The 18,811-nt window shown below is 48.3% G+C and overlaps 2 protein-coding genes across 5 annotated transcripts in view; both read right to left on the bottom strand.

The window, feature by feature from the left end:
- Nucleotides 1–905, bottom strand: part of LOC121161838 (L-lactate dehydrogenase C chain) — a 33,090-nt gene extending 32,185 nt beyond the window's left edge. Inside the window, exon 1 of one of the 3 annotated variants that reach the window (XM_040988481.1) lies at nucleotides 896–905. In XM_040988481.1, the coding sequence (XP_040844415.1) occupies nucleotides 896–905 (10 nt within the window). Of the gene's footprint in view, nucleotides 1–5; nucleotides 123–895 lie in introns of those variants that run through there. The other 2 variants (XM_040988480.1, XM_040988478.1) reach the window with 2 other exon arrangements.
- A 1,632-nt stretch (nucleotides 906–2,537) lies between these two features.
- LDHA (lactate dehydrogenase A) lies at nucleotides 2,538–17,960 on the bottom strand. 2 transcript variants are annotated; one of them, XM_040988476.1, is made up of 8 exons: nucleotides 17,955–17,960; nucleotides 9,318–9,473; nucleotides 7,641–7,758; nucleotides 7,031–7,204; nucleotides 6,538–6,711; nucleotides 5,119–5,236; nucleotides 3,939–4,062; nucleotides 2,538–3,262 (listed from the first exon to the last, which is right to left on the bottom strand). In XM_040988476.1, exons 2-8 carry the CDS (start codon nucleotides 9,441–9,443, stop codon nucleotides 3,098–3,100), a joined length of 999 nt encoding a protein of 332 aa, XP_040844410.1. In that variant the 5' UTR covers nucleotides 9,444–9,473; nucleotides 17,955–17,960; the 3' UTR covers nucleotides 2,538–3,097. The 2 variants fall into 2 exon arrangements, with proteins under 2 accessions (XP_040844410.1, XP_040844409.1); XM_040988475.1 differs by lacking the exon at nucleotides 17,955–17,960 and adding an exon at nucleotides 11,249–11,359.
- Between the last annotated feature and the right edge of the window lie 851 nt (nucleotides 17,961–18,811).

Genomic DNA, 18,811 nt, shown 5'->3' with positions numbered 1-18,811 from the left:
CTCACTAATGCTCTGCTTGGCGTTAATTCGGAACAGCTGGCCTGAAAGCGCAAGGCAAGACCAGAGTGGCATCAGCAAACGACACCAACGACAGTTAACGTGCCAAGTCCAGCAACGGTCACTGCCCGCGAGCTGCCACGCGAGGACGCTTCCACGCGGTAGTCCACGTCACACGCAAACCCCGCCCCTACAGCCGCCCAGGCGCAGGCGCATTGGCCAAGGCTAGGTGTCCTTGTGCACAGCTCCTTTGCGAGGTTGTTATCCCAATGTTGATTTCAAGGCTTCTAGAGGCACCGTAAGAGTGTGCAAGACCAGGATACGGATGTTGTTTGAGTTCCCTCAGCCCACCTAGGTCTGGGATTAATGTGAAGCTCCAGGCTCCTTTGGAAACCCTGCCACCCCACCCCACCCCCAGCCACTGAGAGTCTAGGTTCCTGGGGAGACATCTGGAAAACTTGGTTTCCACCACGCTGCCCACGGAGGCTTCCTGCTCTTGAGGCGACCGCGGTTGGCTGCATGCGGGGAGACAGGCTGGCAGAGTTCACAGGCAGTGGAGGGCTGGCCCACCACACCACACCCAGCCCAGAAACCTGGAAAAAGCAATTTACAGAGGCTGAGGTGACCAACCAGTTTAAGCAACGTTGGATGATGCAGCTACCACATGCTTGTTAACATCTTGACTTGCAGGCATTTTCAAAACTATGATCAACAGATGGAAGATCTTCCTGTTCTGTGAATCTGCCTTTCCAATAATAAATCTTAAAAAAAAAAAAAAAGAGCTTCTTCCAGGTCTCCTATGTGGGTGCAGGATCCCAAGAGCTGAGGCCAGCCTCTACTGTTTTCCCAAGCCACAAGCAGGGAGCTGGATGTAAAGTGGCACATGCAGGATAGGAACCAGTGGCCATATGGGATCCTGGCAGTTGCAAGGTGAGGATTTAGCCACTAGGCTATTGTGCTGGGCCCACCCAGAAATATAGTACCCTCTGTATTGCAGCATTTGCCACTGGTACAGAAGTAGGCAGAAAAGAATTTTTGTACGATCATCCCTTCAAGTTTCATTTGGTAAGTAAGGGACTGCTATGTTGTTCTCAACCAACTGGTAACTTGTGGGAAATGTGGAAAACCTTTGCCTGATCTCCTGAGCCTCCTCACAGGGCTGACCTATTTATCCGAGGCAGGAGGTAATGTGAGCCTGAAACACTTGTGCCCAAGAGCAAAGAAGCTTTGGAAGGTTAAATCTGAAATTCCTAAGAATAAATGAACCTACTTTGCCTAAATATTTTCAATCATGTTGGTATTAACTTTACAAAAAATACTAATATACATTGTCTTTCAAAAAAGATTTAAAGGTGGAAGGCATGGTGTAGTTACTAGCTGCTGCTTGGAATGCCCAAAATGCTTATGGGAGTGTCCAGGATCAAGCCACAATGACTGGACCTGAGGCAATTTGACGCAAGGAGCCTCTTCTGGGTCTCCCACACAGGTGCAAGGTCCAAGGTTTTTCCTAGGCTGCAAGCATGGAGCTGGATTGGGCTGTCAGGATTAGAACTGGTGCCCAATGGGATCCTGGTGCATTCAAGGCGAGGACTTTAGCTGCTGGGCCACAACAGGACCCGATGTAAATCTTTTAAAAAAGACATTTTTATTGGGAAGGCAGAGTTACAAACATCTTTCATCTGCTGGTTCATTCACCAAATGGCCAAAGGCCAGTTAGATCAGTCTAAAACTGGGAGCCAAGAGATTCTTCCAGCTGTTCCAAGAAGATACAGGGACCCAAAGATTACAGCCATCCTCTACTTTCACAGACCCTTAGCAGGCAGCTAGGTTGGAAGTACAGGAATCATAAATCAGTGCTCAAATGGGATACTGGTGTCACAGAGGCTCAGCATGATATACCACAACACCAGCCCCTACAGCTACTTTGTTTTAAAATTAACTTCTGGGCCTGGCAGCATGCCTACCAACTAAAGTCTTCACCTTGAATGCACTGGGATCCCATATGGGCACCGGTAGCAACACTTCCCATCCAGCTCCCTGCTTGTGGCCTGGGAAAGCAGTCGAGGGTGCCCCAAAGCCTTGGGACTCTGCATCCGTGTGGGAGACCAGGAAGAAGTTCCTGGCTTCAGGCTTTGGATTGGAACAGCACCAGCCAGGGAGTGACTCATTGGACAGATCCTGGCTCACTCTCCATTCCAGCTAATGCACAGCCTGGTGATGGCTCAAGTAGGGAGGGTCCTGTCAGACCTTGGAGATTTGAAGTTCCCAGTTTCAACCCTGTACCTATGTCAGAGATCCAGAGGAGGATCCTGGCTCCAGATGGACTCAGCTCTGACCGTTGCAGCACTATCATCAGTTAAGAGAATTTTCCTTTTTCCCTCTCCTCTCTTTGTCTTACTCTCCAATAAAATCTTTAAAAATAAAAACTTGATTGCAATGGAAAGGGCAACCCAGTTGCCCTTTCATTTTTACTGAGTTATTTCGTACGCTTAGTAATTTCTGGATAATCTATAACAAATGGCATAAATCAAAGAAAGTGGTCAGTGTTCAAGGTTTATTTGGGGACTCAGTTGGCATGACACCTGGATAGCTGGTTGCATTGTTCATAGATCTTCCCTTTTACATTACATGGCAGCATATACTACTCATACATACAGTATACAAAATAAGATCCTTTAGAACAACAGTTCTGCACAAGACACGCGATATTGAATTTGTACAATATTGGAAGCCAGGATGTGACTGGCTAGGGAAGTTGAACTAAGCACAATTGGTGAAGGAACCAGAAGTTACAAAGCACACAAAAAACACGTCTAGTCAGATGGGCAACTGGAGCCTGTGCAACATGGGCAGTGGCTCCTAAGTGGTCAGCTCTCACCCTAACCAGTCTAGGATGCCACCAAGCGAAGTGGCCAGCATCAGGATGTAGCTGTGGGATTTTACAGGCTGTTCTAACTAGGACACGGATGGCTCTTCCCTCTCTCAGGGCCATTATTGTGACACTGCTTTCATCACATCAGATTAAAAGGACAACATGCACAACCTCCAACTAAAACCCTGTTGTAGCCTAGACAGTGGCGTGTCGGCATGGTAGAGGACTTTAGAACTGCAGCTCCTTCTGGATTCCCCAGAGTGTATCTGCGCTTTTCTTCAAACGATCCTCTTCATCTGGAGTCAGCGTCACCTTCACGACATCAGAGATGCCATTTTGTCCCAAGATGCAAGGAACACTCAGGAAGACATCATCCTTGATGCCATAGAGACCCTGAAGGCAAAACAGCAAATATTTTAACCTTGGTCTGTGCATCCTGGGTTTCTTGATCCTTAGGAAGCTTATTTAACACAACTCACTAATTCCTAGTACTAAAAAACAATGTCATCAAAATAGATTTCCATTCTAGAAAAATCTATCATTACACATAGCACTTTCCAATTTTTTACCGTTAAAACATTTTGATACCTTCAATGTAGTTTCTATTTCTTCTAAAGATTAAAAAAAGATAAATGATAGTTTTTAAAATAATCTTGATTTACCTCAATATAAGTAGCTTGCGACACAAATTATCAAAAATTAAGAATCTGTCAGGGTGGAAACACCTAGCCTGAAACAAATCGCATGATCTGGCCCTGCCAAGGCAGCTGCAGGAAAGCACTTGAAATTTGAGAAATCCAGAGCAGGCAAGTTTTTAAGGCAACCATTTTAGATGCTCTGCAAATGACAAATATCCAGATGACCCCGGCAGAGAAACCGTGCCCCACCCCTAATGTGCTCAACAGTCCTAGAACACCAATATTCAGCGTCAACTACTTCTTTCCAGGATTCCATAGAAGATAGTGATTGAAGATTTACATTCATCTCATGCTTCCTCAGAATCATTTTTAAAAAAACAAAACACATGAAATACAGCATACAAATACAAAGTTTCACTGCAGAAACCCACCTTAATCATGGTGGAGATCGGGTGTACCCGCCTGAGGTTCTTCATTATACTTTCTGCCAGGTCTGCTACAGACAGTCCAATGGCCCAGGATGTATAACCTTTCAGTTTGATCACCTCATAAGCACTGCAGGGCAGGAAACCGTGGAAAAATAAGATAAACAAAGCAAAACAAGCTATTACTGAACTGCATGTGTTGTAATAAATAATGCCCTTAATGTGCAGTAGCTTCTATTGTGTACATGTAAACCTGTTTCTAGTTCCTTGGAATGCATTAACTGCTGAATTGTATGCAAATCCACTTGAACCCATTTTTAGGGTTTTTAAGATTTATTTTTATTGGAAAGTTAGATAGGAGGAGAAACAGAGAGATCTTCCATTTGCAGATTCTCTCCAATTGGCCACAGCCAGAGCTGTGCCAATCCGAAGCCAGGAGCCCAGAGCTTCTTCCAGGTCTTCCACACAGGGACCCAAGGGTTTGGCCTGTCTTCAACTGTCTTTCATAGGCCACAAGCAAGGAGCTGGATGGGAAGTGGAGCTGCCAGAACAAGAACTGGCTCCCATGTGATCCAGGCGCATGCCAAAATGAGGACTTTAGTCACCAAGCCATCACACTGACCCCTCCGTTTTTAGTTTTAAAGGACCTATCTGAGTACTCGTACCATTTAACATGCCCACCAACAATGGATGAATTGGAGCTAGCATTGTGACAGCAGATGAACCCACTGGCCTACAATGCCAACAGAACATATCAGTAGTTCAAGTCCCTGCTTCTTAACTTCCAATCTAGTTTCCTGCTAATACAGCTGGGAATACAATGGTGCAACGCTTGGACCACTGCTACCCACGTGGGAGACCTGGGTGGAATTCCAGGCTCCTGGCTATGGCTTGATCTGACCCCAGCTATTACAATTGCTTGGGAAGTGAACCAACAGATGCAAGATCTCTTCCTTTTCTCTCAGTAACTTTGCTTTTGAAACAAAAAATGGCTGAGTGACCCAACTTCTCAAATTCTCACCAGCAAACGGTGCTGTCGTGGCTTTTATTTCAGCCACTCTTAGTGTTTTTCTGTTCTTGTTAATTTTTTCTTGCATGATCTTAACGTTTTCTAAGAACTGAGATCCAATCTTTCAAAAACTTTAAAAGCTAGTCCTCCATGTTACCAAATTACAAGCTCTATTACCTGTCAACCACCTGTTTGTGAACCTGCTTCCACTGCTCCTTGTCAGAGTCAGTGCCCAACTCTGGGTGCAGAGTCTTCAGGGAGACACCAGCAACATTCACTCCACTCCATACAGGCACTGAAACAAACACAGCACAGGATACTTAAATTTTGTGCACAAGAAATTTGCTAATCACGATTCATTTTTCTAACTCTTTGCATAAAAGGGTTACTCCCTGTTGCCAGTTCTTAGCCTATTAGAATGCTAAATCCATATATACTCAAAATAAAGACAAAATAAAGACAAAATGAGAATATAAGAGGGACATTGACATAAGTATTAAAATTCTGTACAAACAAGAATTGCTTTCAACTTTGATAAGATTTTTCATGTATTGTATTTGGATTAGTTTATTAACTTTTATTCTAAAAGCAGATTTAGAGAAGGAAAAGACAAAGATTTTCTGTCCATTGGTTCACTCCCCAGGTGGCTGCAATGACTGGAGTGGAGCCAATCCACTTGGAGCGGAGTCTCTTCTGGGTCTCCCACGCAGGTGCAGGGGCACCAAGGCTTTGGGCCATCCTTTATGGCTTTCCTATGCTTCAAGCAGGGAACTAGATGGCAAGCAACCAGGATACAAACCAAGAGCCTATTTAGGATGCCAGTAGAAGCAGGGATTTAGCCAATGGGCTATTGAGCTAGGCCCAGATTGATTTAATTGCCAAGGTAGGCAATTGAAGTAGGGGTTAGCATAGTGTTTTGGTATCCCACATCAGGATGCTGGTTTGACTCCTGCCTGCTCCATTGCTGGTGTAGCTCCCTACTAATACAACTCAGAAGGCAGCAGATGATGGCTCCAGAAACCCCCATGGGATATTCAGATGCATGACCTGGGAAAGCAGTCGAGGATGGGCCAAAGCTTTGGGACTCTGCACCCGTGTGGGAGACCAGAAGCAGTTCCTGGCATTGGATCGGTGCTGCACCAGCTGTTGCGGTCACTTGGGGAGTGAATCATCGGATGGAAGATCTGCTCCTCTGTCTCTCCTTATCTCTGTATATCTGACTTTGTAATAAAAATAAATAAATAAATCTTAAAGATTCCACCCTCTTTTTGGTCACAACAGTTCTGCGCCAGGTCAGAGCCAGGAACCTGGAACTTATTAATCTAGGTGTCTTATATAAGTGCCCAACTTCTTGAGCTAGCTTCTGCTGCTTTCCCAGCAGGAAGCTGGATCAGAAATAGAACAGTTAGGACTCAAAGTAGCACCCATAGGGGATGCCACAATGCTGATCCCTCTCCCTATTTGATTTAATTGCATGAACCATAGCAGGGAACCATTCTCCCATCATTAATGCATACCTGATTTGAGCTGTAATTTAGCAATAAATGCCTGTCAGCTTTAACACAATCTTTGCAAACATAACCAATTTATGCTTACCACTTGAATCTCCGTGTTCTCCAAGGACCCACCCGTGGCAGCTCAATGGGTGAACTCCCAGCCTTTCCCCCATCAGGTATCGGAACCGGGCTGAATCCAGATTGCAGCCACTTCCAATTACACGGTTTTTGGGAAAGCCACTTATCTTCCAAGCCACATAGGTCAGGATATCCACTACAGAGAACACATTGAGGAAGAGTTAGTTAAATCATTAGCTGAGGACTGGCTCTTCGAATCAACATTTTCTTAGCAGCTTAACATCACCAGCTAATCTAGGCTGACTCCACTAACACTCAAAAAGTAGTTATTGTGCATTAACTAAATCACTGTATAGCAAAAGGGAGGACAGCAACTAACTTTCAGAAAAGATCTAGTGGAGAGGGAACTGAAACAATAATGAACAAACCCCAGTAACCACCCATCTACAAAGCAGAACATGCATTAGCAGCCTTCCCACAGCTTTTCTATATGGTTTTATGCAGAAAATTCTCACCTGGGTTGGAAACAATAAGCAGCTTGCAGTTGGGGCTGTACTTGACGACATTGGGAATGATGAACTTGAAGATGTTTACATTCCGCTGGACCAAATTCAGACGGCTCTCTCCCTCCTGCTGCCGCGCCCCAGCTGTGATGATCACCAGCTTGGAGTTGGCAGTCACGCTGTAGTCTAGAGAAAGCAACCTGGATTATAGCCTCTGGGACAACTCTCCAGACAAAGGTCTGTTCCTCACACTAGCCTGTGTTGTGCATGGGGCAGAGTACATGCTCCTCCTTCTCTGGAGATCTCTCCACTGCTTCTGGGAATTTTATCACTCTGGCCCCATTAGTGGAGGAAGACTACATCAATGTCTTCCTTGACGTTCAACTTGAATCCCACTTCCAGCTTCATATGACCAGTTGGGGTAGCTGGGATAAGGCTTTCTTTAATTTTTCCCAGTTCAGATGAGAGGCTAAGACAGGAGTTCAGGCTTCAGCCTGGCCCTGTCCCAGCAACTGTGGCCACTGGGGAAGGGAACAATGGAGGGGAAATCTCTCCCTCTCCCTAAAGATGTAAGCCTAGCATGAGCTATGTCTATATATATATATAGACTTGCTCAACTGACCTTTGCCAGAAACAATCTTGGGGGTTCTAAGGAAGAGGCTGCCATGCTGGAGATCCATCATCTCTCCCTTCAGCTTGTCTTCCATGACATCAACAAGAGCAAGTTCATCAGCCAAGTCCTAAGAGATGACATTTTTAGTTAAATGGAGAAATACGATTCCTATATTGTATTACACAATTTCTAAAGCATCAGCACAGATAATCACTATCAGAGACCAAGTTTCAGGACATACATCAGACACATACTTCCATTTTCAAATGACTCATGGATGCCCCCAAATCGAACACTGTTCCCATCCTAGAGCCCCATTTTCCGGTAAAGCAACCTACACTGGAATTCCAACTGCAGCTAGTCTGGAAGCAGAGCAGACTGGCAGTATCTAGAATAACTCCCAAGTGTGCAAAATTGTTCCGTTTATTACCTCCAATTCAGTCTAATGAACTGACTTTAGGTCGCTATTCATCAATTAGGTTAATTAACATTACCTGGTTATCATTAATATCATTAAAAGTAGTATTGTGGGGTGGGTGGGCACTGCGGTGTTCTGGACTGTGCAGTCTCACCCACTGCACTCTAACCTCCTTGTAATGTGCTCCCTGTGAAGGTTCAAGTATGTGTGTCCCCGCCACTCACATGGAAGGACCAGACCTGGCTCCTAGTTTGAGCCTGGCCTAATTCTGGCTTTCACATTTAGAGGGGAACAGTAGACAGAAGACTCTGCCCTGTGCCTTTCAGATCAAAAAAAAAATAAGCTTTAAAAAAACAAAACAACCTGTATCATTCTCTAGAGGCTTTTCACATGAGCCAATACTAACAAATTGGTCCATAAAGACAGTTTATGAACCGTCAGTTTATAAAAACAGTTGTCCAACAGATTGTGTATGTAATGCATAGTACAGGTAAAAAAAAACAGCCTTGCACCTACAGAAAGAAGCGAATGGGTGCATTGTAGGGCAGGAGAGCCAAAAACAGCTTTAATATAAACGAGATGTGGTCTGGGTCCAGCTACCACCCAGTGAGTCATCTGGCAGCCACAGTCAGAGGCTCTGGATGAAGCACACACACACACCCCCAAGTGTGGAGAACACAGCATCAGTTTCTGACCAGGAGGAGAATGAAGAGCTGGTGCATGACATGTCTCCCCCGAAGCTTGGACGCACGTGGAAACACAGGCCCTGCCTACTCGTACCTGCCCGGGGCCCTTCTTCCTCCAGTAACCTCTGTTCAGAAAACTAAATTCCTCCTTTTCATTCCCAATGTGGAGCTCCAAATTGAGACTTAATGTGGTAAACTGCCTGTTTCTTTTCAATATAAACCAAGTTTTAATATTTTCAAGTGTTCTTTATTTTTAGTTAAATTTCCACAATTTTTAACTAAGGATTTAAAGAGTGGGAGAACTTAACATTCCCCAGATTCAGTATTTTAATGTTATGTCATTTTCAACTCAGAAATCAATTCAGAAAAGTAGATTCTGAACTCTTCCTTCAATCCATACATGCAGCACAGGGAGTTCTAGGTCCTTTGAAATTTTATTTCACGTATACTTAATATGCTCACGCTTGGAAAGTTGCCTCTACATAAAGATCTTGAATGGATGCCATAAGCTATATTTATTATGCAATGTGACAAAGCACGTGTTGGGGAGGGAGCAGGAGTGGATGGGGTTAGAACTCTCACCTTCATTAAGATGCTAATGGCACAGGCCATGCCAACAGCACCAACCCCCACAACGGTGATCTTATTCTGGGGGACCTGTTCTTCCTTCAGAAGGTTGTGAATCAGCTGATCCTTGAGAGCTGCCATTTTGGACTTGGATTTGGAACCAGCAGGAATCTACACAGAGGAAAAACATTCAGAGTCACCAGCCTGCTTCATGTTTTGGAACCAAGACCTCAACATCACTTTAGGTACCTGCCACGGCAACTACAAGAGATGACTTTAAAGAAAGCCTAAAGGTGCCCATGGCATAGCCACAGTCATCATGTGCCTTGAAGACCTCACCTTGGCATGCACAAATAATATGGACGTCTGGGTGTAAGTGTAGCCTCCTGAAGGCTCGCTCATCTTGGCTATTTAACCCTGAGAAGGGCCGACCTTTCCGCAGAAAAGAATTGAAAGAGTGGCCCGCCCTGCTCTTCTCCAGCCACACAGGCTCCTACAGCAAGGACACGGCCAAGCCCCGCCTGGAAGGACCAGAACTACTTGCTTTAAGTGCCATTAACGGCTACTAGCTGCCACAAACCCACTGTGCGCATGCGCGACTGCTGGCTTCCCGTCCACCAGGGGGCGGAAGTCCCCAGGTGGCAGGCCCCGCCCAGATCCGGAAGGCGAGGGAGCCCCGGAAAGCTGCGCGTGCGCACTGCATAGCAGTGCCAGCGCGTGGCGCAGTGGCTGCAACCTGAGAGCGGTAGATAATCCAGAGCTCTGCGAGTCAGAGTTCGACTTCAGACTTCACTTAGGGACCAGAAGAAGCCGCGAGGAGCGTGAAGCCTGGCTGGCCGCCGGCCTGACCTGCGTGCGGGCCAGGGCCTCTTAAAACCTCCAGAAAGAGGTGTAACACTGTTTGCCAACCGGCGGGGAGGAGCCTCGTGTGGCTGCTGCCGTGATTCTGAGCAAAGGCGTGAGGCCCTGGTTGGGACATTCTGTCAGTCCAGGAAGTGCATAAATAAGCCGCGGTAGTGCAGAAGCCCGGAGCACCGTAGTTAACAGATACGGGATTGTTCTGCCGGATCCCAGAGCCCGGAGAGGGGCTTCCCATCCTGCACCCAGGGACGGAGCTGCAGGTCACTGTCCCCAAAGGGCAAAAATGTTTGCTATGGCCTCAGGGCAGGCTGCCCAGAGGCGTCGGGCGGGAACCAGTTCTCTCCTTACAAATCCTTGCTATTTCGAGACGGCCTCGTAAAGGTTTCTGCGGCGCGGCAGGGGGGAGATTCCCCCGCAAAGACCTGCTGGCTTCACCAACACCCCAGCACTAGGCTTGCAGGGCTCCCTTCCTCGTGGAGTGGGGTTGCCTGGAGACAAGCGCCCAAGGGGAGACCCTGCAAGTTTCCTAACCCTCTCCCAGCTTTCCGTGTCCAAAGGGGAGGATGGGCGGGAGGTTCTTCGACTCCGAGGTCCGTCTGAGGTGCCAGAGGACTGGGGCTCTGCCTGAAACATCTTTACCTTTGCATGCACCACGCTGGGAGATACCACTGCGCCAAGAATGCCGAGTAATCCGCGCGGCAGGCCCCCACCCCATCCCCAGAACCCCTCTCCAGCATCCAGGGGTCAAAAAACGCCCACCGCGAGGCGTTCTGCGGCTTTCTGGCTCCCAGGAACCCGCCCCAGAGATACTAAGGCTTTTTCGGCTCCAAGAGTTCCAAAGTTTGCGCCCTTGGCCCACGTCCAGCCAAAGGCACCCCCTTTTGCATCTGCCCTCATCTTGGGTGCGGCCACATGCCATGTTCCCCACTTAGGGAAACAGAGCGTGGTGCGGATCACTGCTTCGGTCTCCGGCTTCTGTTTCTGGGAAGCAATGCGTACACACCCCCAGCCCCAGGAGCACGGAGCCGAAGACAAGGGCTCGTCTTTTCCACCGTGGGGTGCGGTGTGCGCGGGGCACGACCTACCTGGGGTGCACGTCGGGCGGGCGTGGGAGATGCGCAGAGATGAGATCTGAACTCGTCGGCAGCTGCTCCAGCACTCAGAGATGGGAGCAGGAGGGGCCTTAAATGAAACCACGAGGCTGACGTCAGGGGGGGAGCTGAGCGGACGTGCGGGAACCCACGTGTGGGTTGGGCTGGGGGCGGGCGCCGAGCCGGGCGGGGCGCTGGAGAGGCCTGGGCTGCGCGCGCCGCCGGTCCGCCGACCTGCAGCACGACCCTCGTGCGCGCCGGCATCTCCAATAGCTGCCACGAGCTGTGCTCCCGGCAGCCGCCGGAGCCTGGCGGGAGCCATGAGCTGTAGGCGGGGGGACCCTTCAGGTTCCCCCTTGCGCAAACTCCGGAGGTTGGTGTGTGTCTTCATCGCGGTTTTCCAACGTCCGCAACAAGCAGTGGAAAAGAAGTTATTGAATTAGGGGAAGTCGGTGCCCAGCCCTGCGACTATCTGTCCATTTCGACCGTCTGTGAATCCTACACTGCTTCCTGCAACTCAGGGAGCCTGGGCCGCGCCTGGCCTTTGCTGGATGACTCAGGTCAACCCTGCTTCCTCCTCCGCGCTGCCTCGTGCCCCACCCCTGGGGAGGCTCGGCTGCACCCACACCGTCCACGTTGGTGTCTCAGTATCTCCACACCCCACCCACGATTTGGGCCCTGGGCACCACCATTCTGAGCTGCTGCCACTTCCTTTTTTTTTTCTTCAATATTTTTAGGCGTTATTGTTCCTGCCTCTCTCATTTCTGGTGCTCCGTCACTGTGGAATGATTTGAAATAACATTTGATAGATCCCTGGGATTTCCTAAGTGAAAGCTAAGACCCCACCATTGCAGGATTGGAGCTTGTCCCACCTCCAGGAACAAGGTTTGCTGAGCCTGGGGCTGCAGGTGTCCGCAGGGTGAAGTGGCCAGACTGTCGGTGCCCACATCTGCTCCTCCATGGGGCCCCTAATCAGTCTCGCATCTCACAGTTCTTGTGCTTCCTTCATGTTGACTTTCATAATAGAACAGGCCGATGCATGGCTCGACAGGCTAGTCCTTAAAGCGCCGGCATCCCACATGGGCAACAAACAGTTCATGACCCAGTTGCTCTACTTCCAAACCTACTCCCTACTTAATAGCCTGGGAAAGCAGCAGAGGATGGCCCAAGTTCTTGAGACCCTAGACCTATGTGAGAGATCAGGAGGAAGCTGCTGGCTCCTGGTTTCCAACTGGCTCAGGTCCAGCCATAGCAAGTGAAGGATTTTTATCTCTCCTTTCTTTAAATTCACGTTTCTAACAAAAATAACTAAATCTTAAAACAATAAGCATTTTCCCTGAGTTCTGCGAGTCGTCTTAGGAGATTATCAAACCAAAGCAGAATGAATCATAGGATTACCCTATTTTGGGCGTGATAACGTAGTGGTTAAGGTCCTGACTTTGAACGCACCAGGATCCCATAAGGGCTTCGGTTCTAATCCAGGCAGCTCCACTTCCCATCCAGCTCCCTGCTTGTGGCCTGGGAAAGCAGTGGAGGACAGCCCAAAGCTTTGTGACCCTGCACCTGCGAGAGAGACCTGGAAAGAAGTTCCTGGCTCCTGGCTTCGGATCGACACAGCACCAGCCATTGCGGTCACTTGGGGAGTGAATCATTGGACGGAAGATCTTTCTCTGTCTCTCCTCCTCTCTGTACATCTACCTTTCCAATAAAAATGAATAAATCTTTTTTTAAAAAAAGGATTACGTTATTTCCCTATAGTTGTCCCAAAACAATCACAAACTATTACTTTTGGTTAGTTTCTGTAGTGGGGGACAACCTTGTGGGAACGAGTCTGCCTCCAGATGGACACTATCAGAATGGAGTTAGATTAAATCCGATTACAGGACACCCAGTTGGTGTGTACTGGAGGATTGCTCAGGAGAGGGGAAACCCACCTCTCTAGCTGCAGAAGTGTTCTGAGGGAATGCCAGAGTATAAGGGGAAAGGTTTTGACCACTCCATCACCCATATATCTGCTCCCCACACGGGTCTGACATCCTTTCCACACTTTGCAAGACAGATGGGGTGGGTGCTGCGCTGCCCTGCCAGAGAGTGATCCCTTCAGGGCACAGATGGATCAGCCTTTCTTCCCTGCTGGTGCTGCACCAGGTCTTAAGCTGTGGGTTCCTGGGTTTCCAAGGGAAAACACTCACTACATCCCCAGAAAAGCCTGGCATCTCTGCCACCTGTCCTAGCAGTGCTCCCACCTCAAATACAGCAACAGAGGCCTGGGTTCTCCTGGGTGCCCCAGGGCAGGGCAGATCACAACAATTTCTCAGAGCCACATTCTTTGCAACAAGGTCCTCATTCTGCCAGGGGCTGCAGATCAAATGTGCTCCCAGTTGCTGGGAAGTTGTAAAAGGCAGAGAGCCCAGGTTAGGCTGGGAAATGGAAACATGTAAGTGTAAGGATTTTTACCTGGAGGCCACGAAGATGGACTAGGCACCAGTTTCATTCACTCTAGGTTAAGCCCATGGCAGCAGCTTCTGTCTCTTCAAGCCCAGCTTCCCTTTTCTTAGGCAGAACAGCCTCATCTGACTCCACAAATAGAACACGGACCATGTGCTGAGCACCTGCCAGGCCTCCGTGCCCCCAGTGATAAGGGAATAAGATAAGGGAACAAGGCTCAGAGGCCACGGGTTTGGCAAGGCTGTGCAGCTCATCAGTGATTGCAGCTGCTCACCTATTTTTGCTGTGCATCTTTCTTTCCATACTGCAGTCAGTGTTGTATTGCTTCTTGGTGTATTTCTGCCTTTCTTTATATTTTCTTTTAAAGATTCATTTACTTTATTTGAAAGTCAGAGTTGGTCCCAGTGCAGTAACCTAGCAGCTAAAGTGCTTGCTTTGAACACGCCGGGATCCCATACAGGTGCCATTCTAATCCCAGCTGCCCTGCTTCCCATCTAGCTCCCTGCTTGTGGCCTGGGAAAGCAGTGGAGGATGCTGCAAAGCCTTGGGACTCTGCACCCATATGGCAGACCCAGAAGAAGCTCCTGGCTCCTGGCTTTTGGGATCGGCTTGACTCCAGCCATTGTGGTCACTTGGGGAGTTAATCATCGACCAGAAGATCTTCCTTTCTGTTTCTCCTCCTCTCTGTATATCTGACTTTGCAATAAAAATTAAATAAATCTTTAAAAAAGAAGAAGAAGAAAGTCAGAGTTACCGAGAGAGAGAGAGAGAGAAAGAAACGTGGAGAAAGGTCTTCTACCAGTTGGTTCACTCCCCAAATGGCTGTAACCTGGCCTGTCAAAAACTTCTTGTGAGTCTCCCACATGGGTTCAGGGGCTCAAGGACTTTGCCCATTTTCCAGAAATAGAGCAGCTGGTGCTCTACCTGGTACCCATATGGTACCACAAGCAGAGAATTAGTTTGCTATACCACCACGCCAGCCCCATATTTTTACCTTTCTGCTCCAACTCCCTGCCAATGCATCTGGGAGGTAACAGATAATGGCCCAGGAGGTACTTTCCTGTTGCCCATGGAAGACCCAGATGGAGCTCCTGACTCTTGGGTTCAGCCTGGCCTAGCCTTCTGTGTTGTGTGCATTTGGGAAGTAAATGAGCAGGTGGAAGAGTTCTCTCTTTTATATATATAAAATATATATACTTGGAGAAAGAAACTTTCTCATTCCTCTCCATTACCCCAGCACACTGATTTGTTGAAAACATATATTCTTAATTAAATGCCTACTATATAAAGGGACTGCATTAGGCATCAGGGATACAACAACCACAAAAGAATGAGACCAAGTTTTCAGCCTTTCAAGATGTTACTGTGTGTGTGGAGGGCGCTGACAGCATTCCTCACCACAGTAGTGGAAACACACAATAGGCTGGTATGCTGCCTGTTGGGGTCCGTGCAGTAGATGTAGGAGACACGAGGTGTGAAGAGCATTGTTCCATTTCAGGCCACAAGGAACTTCCTGCTGTATGGTAGGGCCCAAGGGATGTCTCTACAGCCACCTGAATGCAGCTCCACCTTCCTTTGCATGGACACCGGACCACCCTGTGGAAGAATTCTAATCCATTCAGGCATTGTTTGCTACTGTGCAGTTGGCCTTTTATTCAATGTAAACTTGGAGGTTAATGTTAATAGGGCCCATGTGGCTTAGCAGCTAAAGTCCTCGCCTTGAATAAGCCCTGGGATCCCATATGGGAGCCAGTTCTAATCCCAGCAGCTCCACTTCCTATCCAGCTCCATGCTGGCGGCCTGGGAAAGCAGTGGAGGACAGTCCAAAGCCTTAGGACTCTGCACCTGTGAGGGAGACCCAGAAGAGCTCCTGGCTTTGGATCAGTTCAGTATCATCCATTGGGCTCACTTGGGGCGTGAATCATCAGATGGAAGATCTTTCTCTCTGTCTCTCCTTATCTCTGTATATCTGACTCTGTAATGAAAATAAACAAATCTTTAAAAAAAAGTCAATAATAATGTCTTGCAAAAGGGTCTTCTATTATTCCTTCGGTCTTGGCTGTCCCCATTGACCTTTTGCTAATCAAGGGACCTATATTTAGGGTTTCATTCTTTTCTTGATCTTTAGGTTCTTTTCTTTGTGATACATTTCTCCCCTTATGCTAATCAAGGGATGTGTATTTACAATTTCATTCTTTCCTTGATCTTTAGGTCCTCCTTTTCTTTGTGATATGAGATTAAGTTGTAGAATAAGAATTGTAGCAGAAACTTCTATTGTTTTTAGGTAAAACAAATGGCTGAATTATCTTTAGAAACACCCACTTGACCATGGCATAAAAAGTCTGAGCCAGAGTTTGACTTTCTGTATAAATAAAGTGGACAGCTTTCCTGCATTGTGCATTATGATCATAAAATTGTAATGGTCTACTTCCTTTTCTCTTTGCGCTTTATCCACTACACCTGGACTCCGGCACTCCCGTAAAAGGCATAGAGAGAAGGACGTGATGTAGCTCTCAGAGAGATGGAGCATTTGGCCAAGACACCACATAAGACTTCCTGGAAGATGCAACATATGAGCTGGGGCTGGAGAAGGATTTCAACTTATGAAGATGCAATGTTGAGAAGGCAGGAACTAGAGCATGAGTAAATGCCCAGAAGTAGGAAAATGCAAATGTCCTCTGGTGACTCTTTTGCCCAAAAATATCAGACTAGGAACGTGGGGACTCCTGGTTGGCTGGTGACCCGGTGAAGTCAATGAGGCCTCTGAAGACTGGGGGAGAAAAGATGAAAGCTAGGTGGAGTTGAGGTCACGGAAAGGTGCAACACAGGACAGAGCGGGCATGTCGTGCAAGGAGCACAGCCTGCTGCCATTCTCATGTCCTCACAGAGCACTCCTCCAACCCAAGGCTGCTGGTCCCCAGGGCCCTTGGACTGCTCTCTGACAGCCTGGCTTGCTCTACCTTTCCAGTGGTTGAAATGCTAATGGCTCTGCTGCGATGAGCACGGCCTCCTCTGTCCCTGACCTTGACACACCAGGGCCTGCTGTACATGTGCCGAGGTATGAACCTCCCTAACACTCCAACCTCCCAGGCCCATCCATCTCTGATAATGGGAGTGGAAACTAGGGGGCTCCAACCTGACTGGTCAGGCACAGTTTCCTGTCCCCATCCCCTGGCGCCTTCTGTCTCCATCCTCCACCTCAAGATGCTGTCTTTCTGACTTGGACTTCCTTTCATTCCCTTGATTGACCATTTTGCACTCAATTCCCTGGCAGAATTCATCGCAGAAAACTCCAGATTCCCTTGCAGCCATTGTCCTTTTCTCTGCATCCTTTCCAGGCTGGTGCGGTCAGACAACCTCCAGTGTGGACATGGAACAGAGGGTGTCCCATGTCTAGTCACAGCCGCGGGTTGGGGGACAACCTTCCCTTGTCTAGGTAGAAAGGACAGGGCAAGGCATGGTTTAACAGAGAGGAGTGAGCAGCCTGTGGTGAGGTGACACTGCCCTGGAACCGGGGGGCTGAGTTGTTACTCTGGCTTTGTCACAGACCCCTGGGAGCAACGTGGAATTGCATTTCCTCTGTAGCATCAACACCCTGACTGTAAACATGAAAGGGTCAGGCTGACGCTGTTGCATAGCAAGCTAAGTCACTGCCTGTGGCACTGGTATCTCATATGGGTGCCAGTTCATGTCCTGACTGCTCCACTTCCAATCCAGCTTCCTGCTAACGCCATGAGAAATCAGAGAATGGTCAAAGGCTTTGGGCCCTGGCACTCATGCAGGAGACCAAAAACTCTCGCCTTTCAGCTTTGGACCAGCCCAGCTCTGGCCATTGCAGCCATTTGGGAAGTAGATGGAAGATCTTTCAGTGTCTCTCCTTCTCTATGTAACTGTGCCTTTCAAATATAAAATAATCATAACAAAAAAAGAAATAAGAAAAAACATGAAAAGGTCTCTCTCCCTGAACTTCTAATATTCAGGGAGATGCCATCATTTTCACAGGGCCCCGTGACTCGCAGGCTGAGCCACCCCCCTTCTCCGTACTTTCGGGAGGTGATGAGAGCTGCTCCTGAGGTCAGCCCTGGCCAGCAGGAGCTCATGCCTGCCATCCTCCACATTGGCTCCAAAGCAGAGTCCCATGTTCTCAAGATGCTGGGAGGTATAACTTTGTTAGCAGACCTGATCTCTTAGGTGGCCATTTGGTATGGTGGTTATGATAGACATGGGATGACTGTATCCCACAGTGAAGCACCTGAGTTCAAGTTCTTGCTTCTCTTCCAATGCTGGCTAGCTGCTAACAGACACCGGGAGGCAGCAAGTGCCAGCTATATTGCTGGAGATTCAGATGGAGTCCCCGGATCCAGCCTGGCTCAGCCTTAGTTGTTGTGTGCATTTTGCGTAGTGAACCAGTAGTTGAAAAATTCTCTGTCCCTTCGTGTATATGCATGTGTATTTCCCCTTCAAATAAATAAGACTTTAAAAAAAAACAGACAGCCAACAGGGCAGGCAATATTAGTTCTTCCAGGAGATGGTAACTACAGAGCACAAAGCATGTGTTGCCCAAGTCCACAGTGGGCAAGCAGCCGGGTGGATTCAGAGTCTCGGCCCACGCCAAGTCCTTTCCCTTATACATTCTGCTCCTCTGCTTCCTGCCTGTATCTCCATGCACCTTGGACAGGAAGCAGACAGCCCTTTGCTCCCTGCTTACCAAAGGGCAAGGCTGTGTGATAACTCCTCCTACTTCTAGCTAGTCCCTCAGGGCCCCCACGGAGATGCAGCAGCTGCCCTGGTCCTGGGGCTGCTGCAGGGCCCTAACCAATCCTCCTGCCTCTCTGGCACTGCACTTGCCTTGCTGGTCCTGTCCAGAATGTGTGTGCAAGGCCAAGTTGTGTCTATTTTCTGCAAACACACCTGCCCCATCAGGCCCTCTCATGGCTCATGTCGCTGCCTCTCCAGCTTTAGTCAAAGAGGGGGTGGAAGCCTCGAAGGTTCGCACAGAGACGTCCATGGAATCAGCCCTCACACCTTCCTCCTTGCCCGCCCCGCTTCACTTCTCAACAACCCACAGGACAAGCATTAGTCACACCGCGGGGGCCCAGTGATCCTGGC

Source organism: Ochotona curzoniae, unplaced genomic scaffold (genome assembly GCF_017591425.1).
Source record: "Ochotona curzoniae isolate NIBS_2020 unplaced genomic scaffold, NIBS_Ocur_1.0 contig_4877, whole genome shotgun sequence".
In the NCBI taxonomy this organism is placed as follows: Eukaryota; Metazoa; Chordata; class Mammalia; order Lagomorpha; family Ochotonidae; genus Ochotona; species Ochotona curzoniae.
The sequence above is the reverse complement of the archived record's forward strand: the minus strand, read 5'-3'. Positions and strand labels throughout refer to the sequence as shown.

Excerpts from the sequence above, each read along its gene's own strand:
- LDHA (XM_040988476.1), bottom strand. The coding sequence starts at position 9,443 with ATGGCAGCTCTCAAGGATCAGCTGATTCACAACCTTCTGAAGGAAGAA. Across the intron at positions 7,205-7,640 it reads CAAGATTGTTTCTGGCAAAG|ACTACAGCGTGACTGCCAAC; the intron begins GTCAGTTGAGCA and ends TGCTTTCTCTAG. Across the intron at positions 4,063-5,118 it reads CACAAACAGGTGGTTGACAG|TGCTTATGAGGTGATCAAAC; the intron begins GTAATAGAGCTT and ends CCTGCCCTGCAG.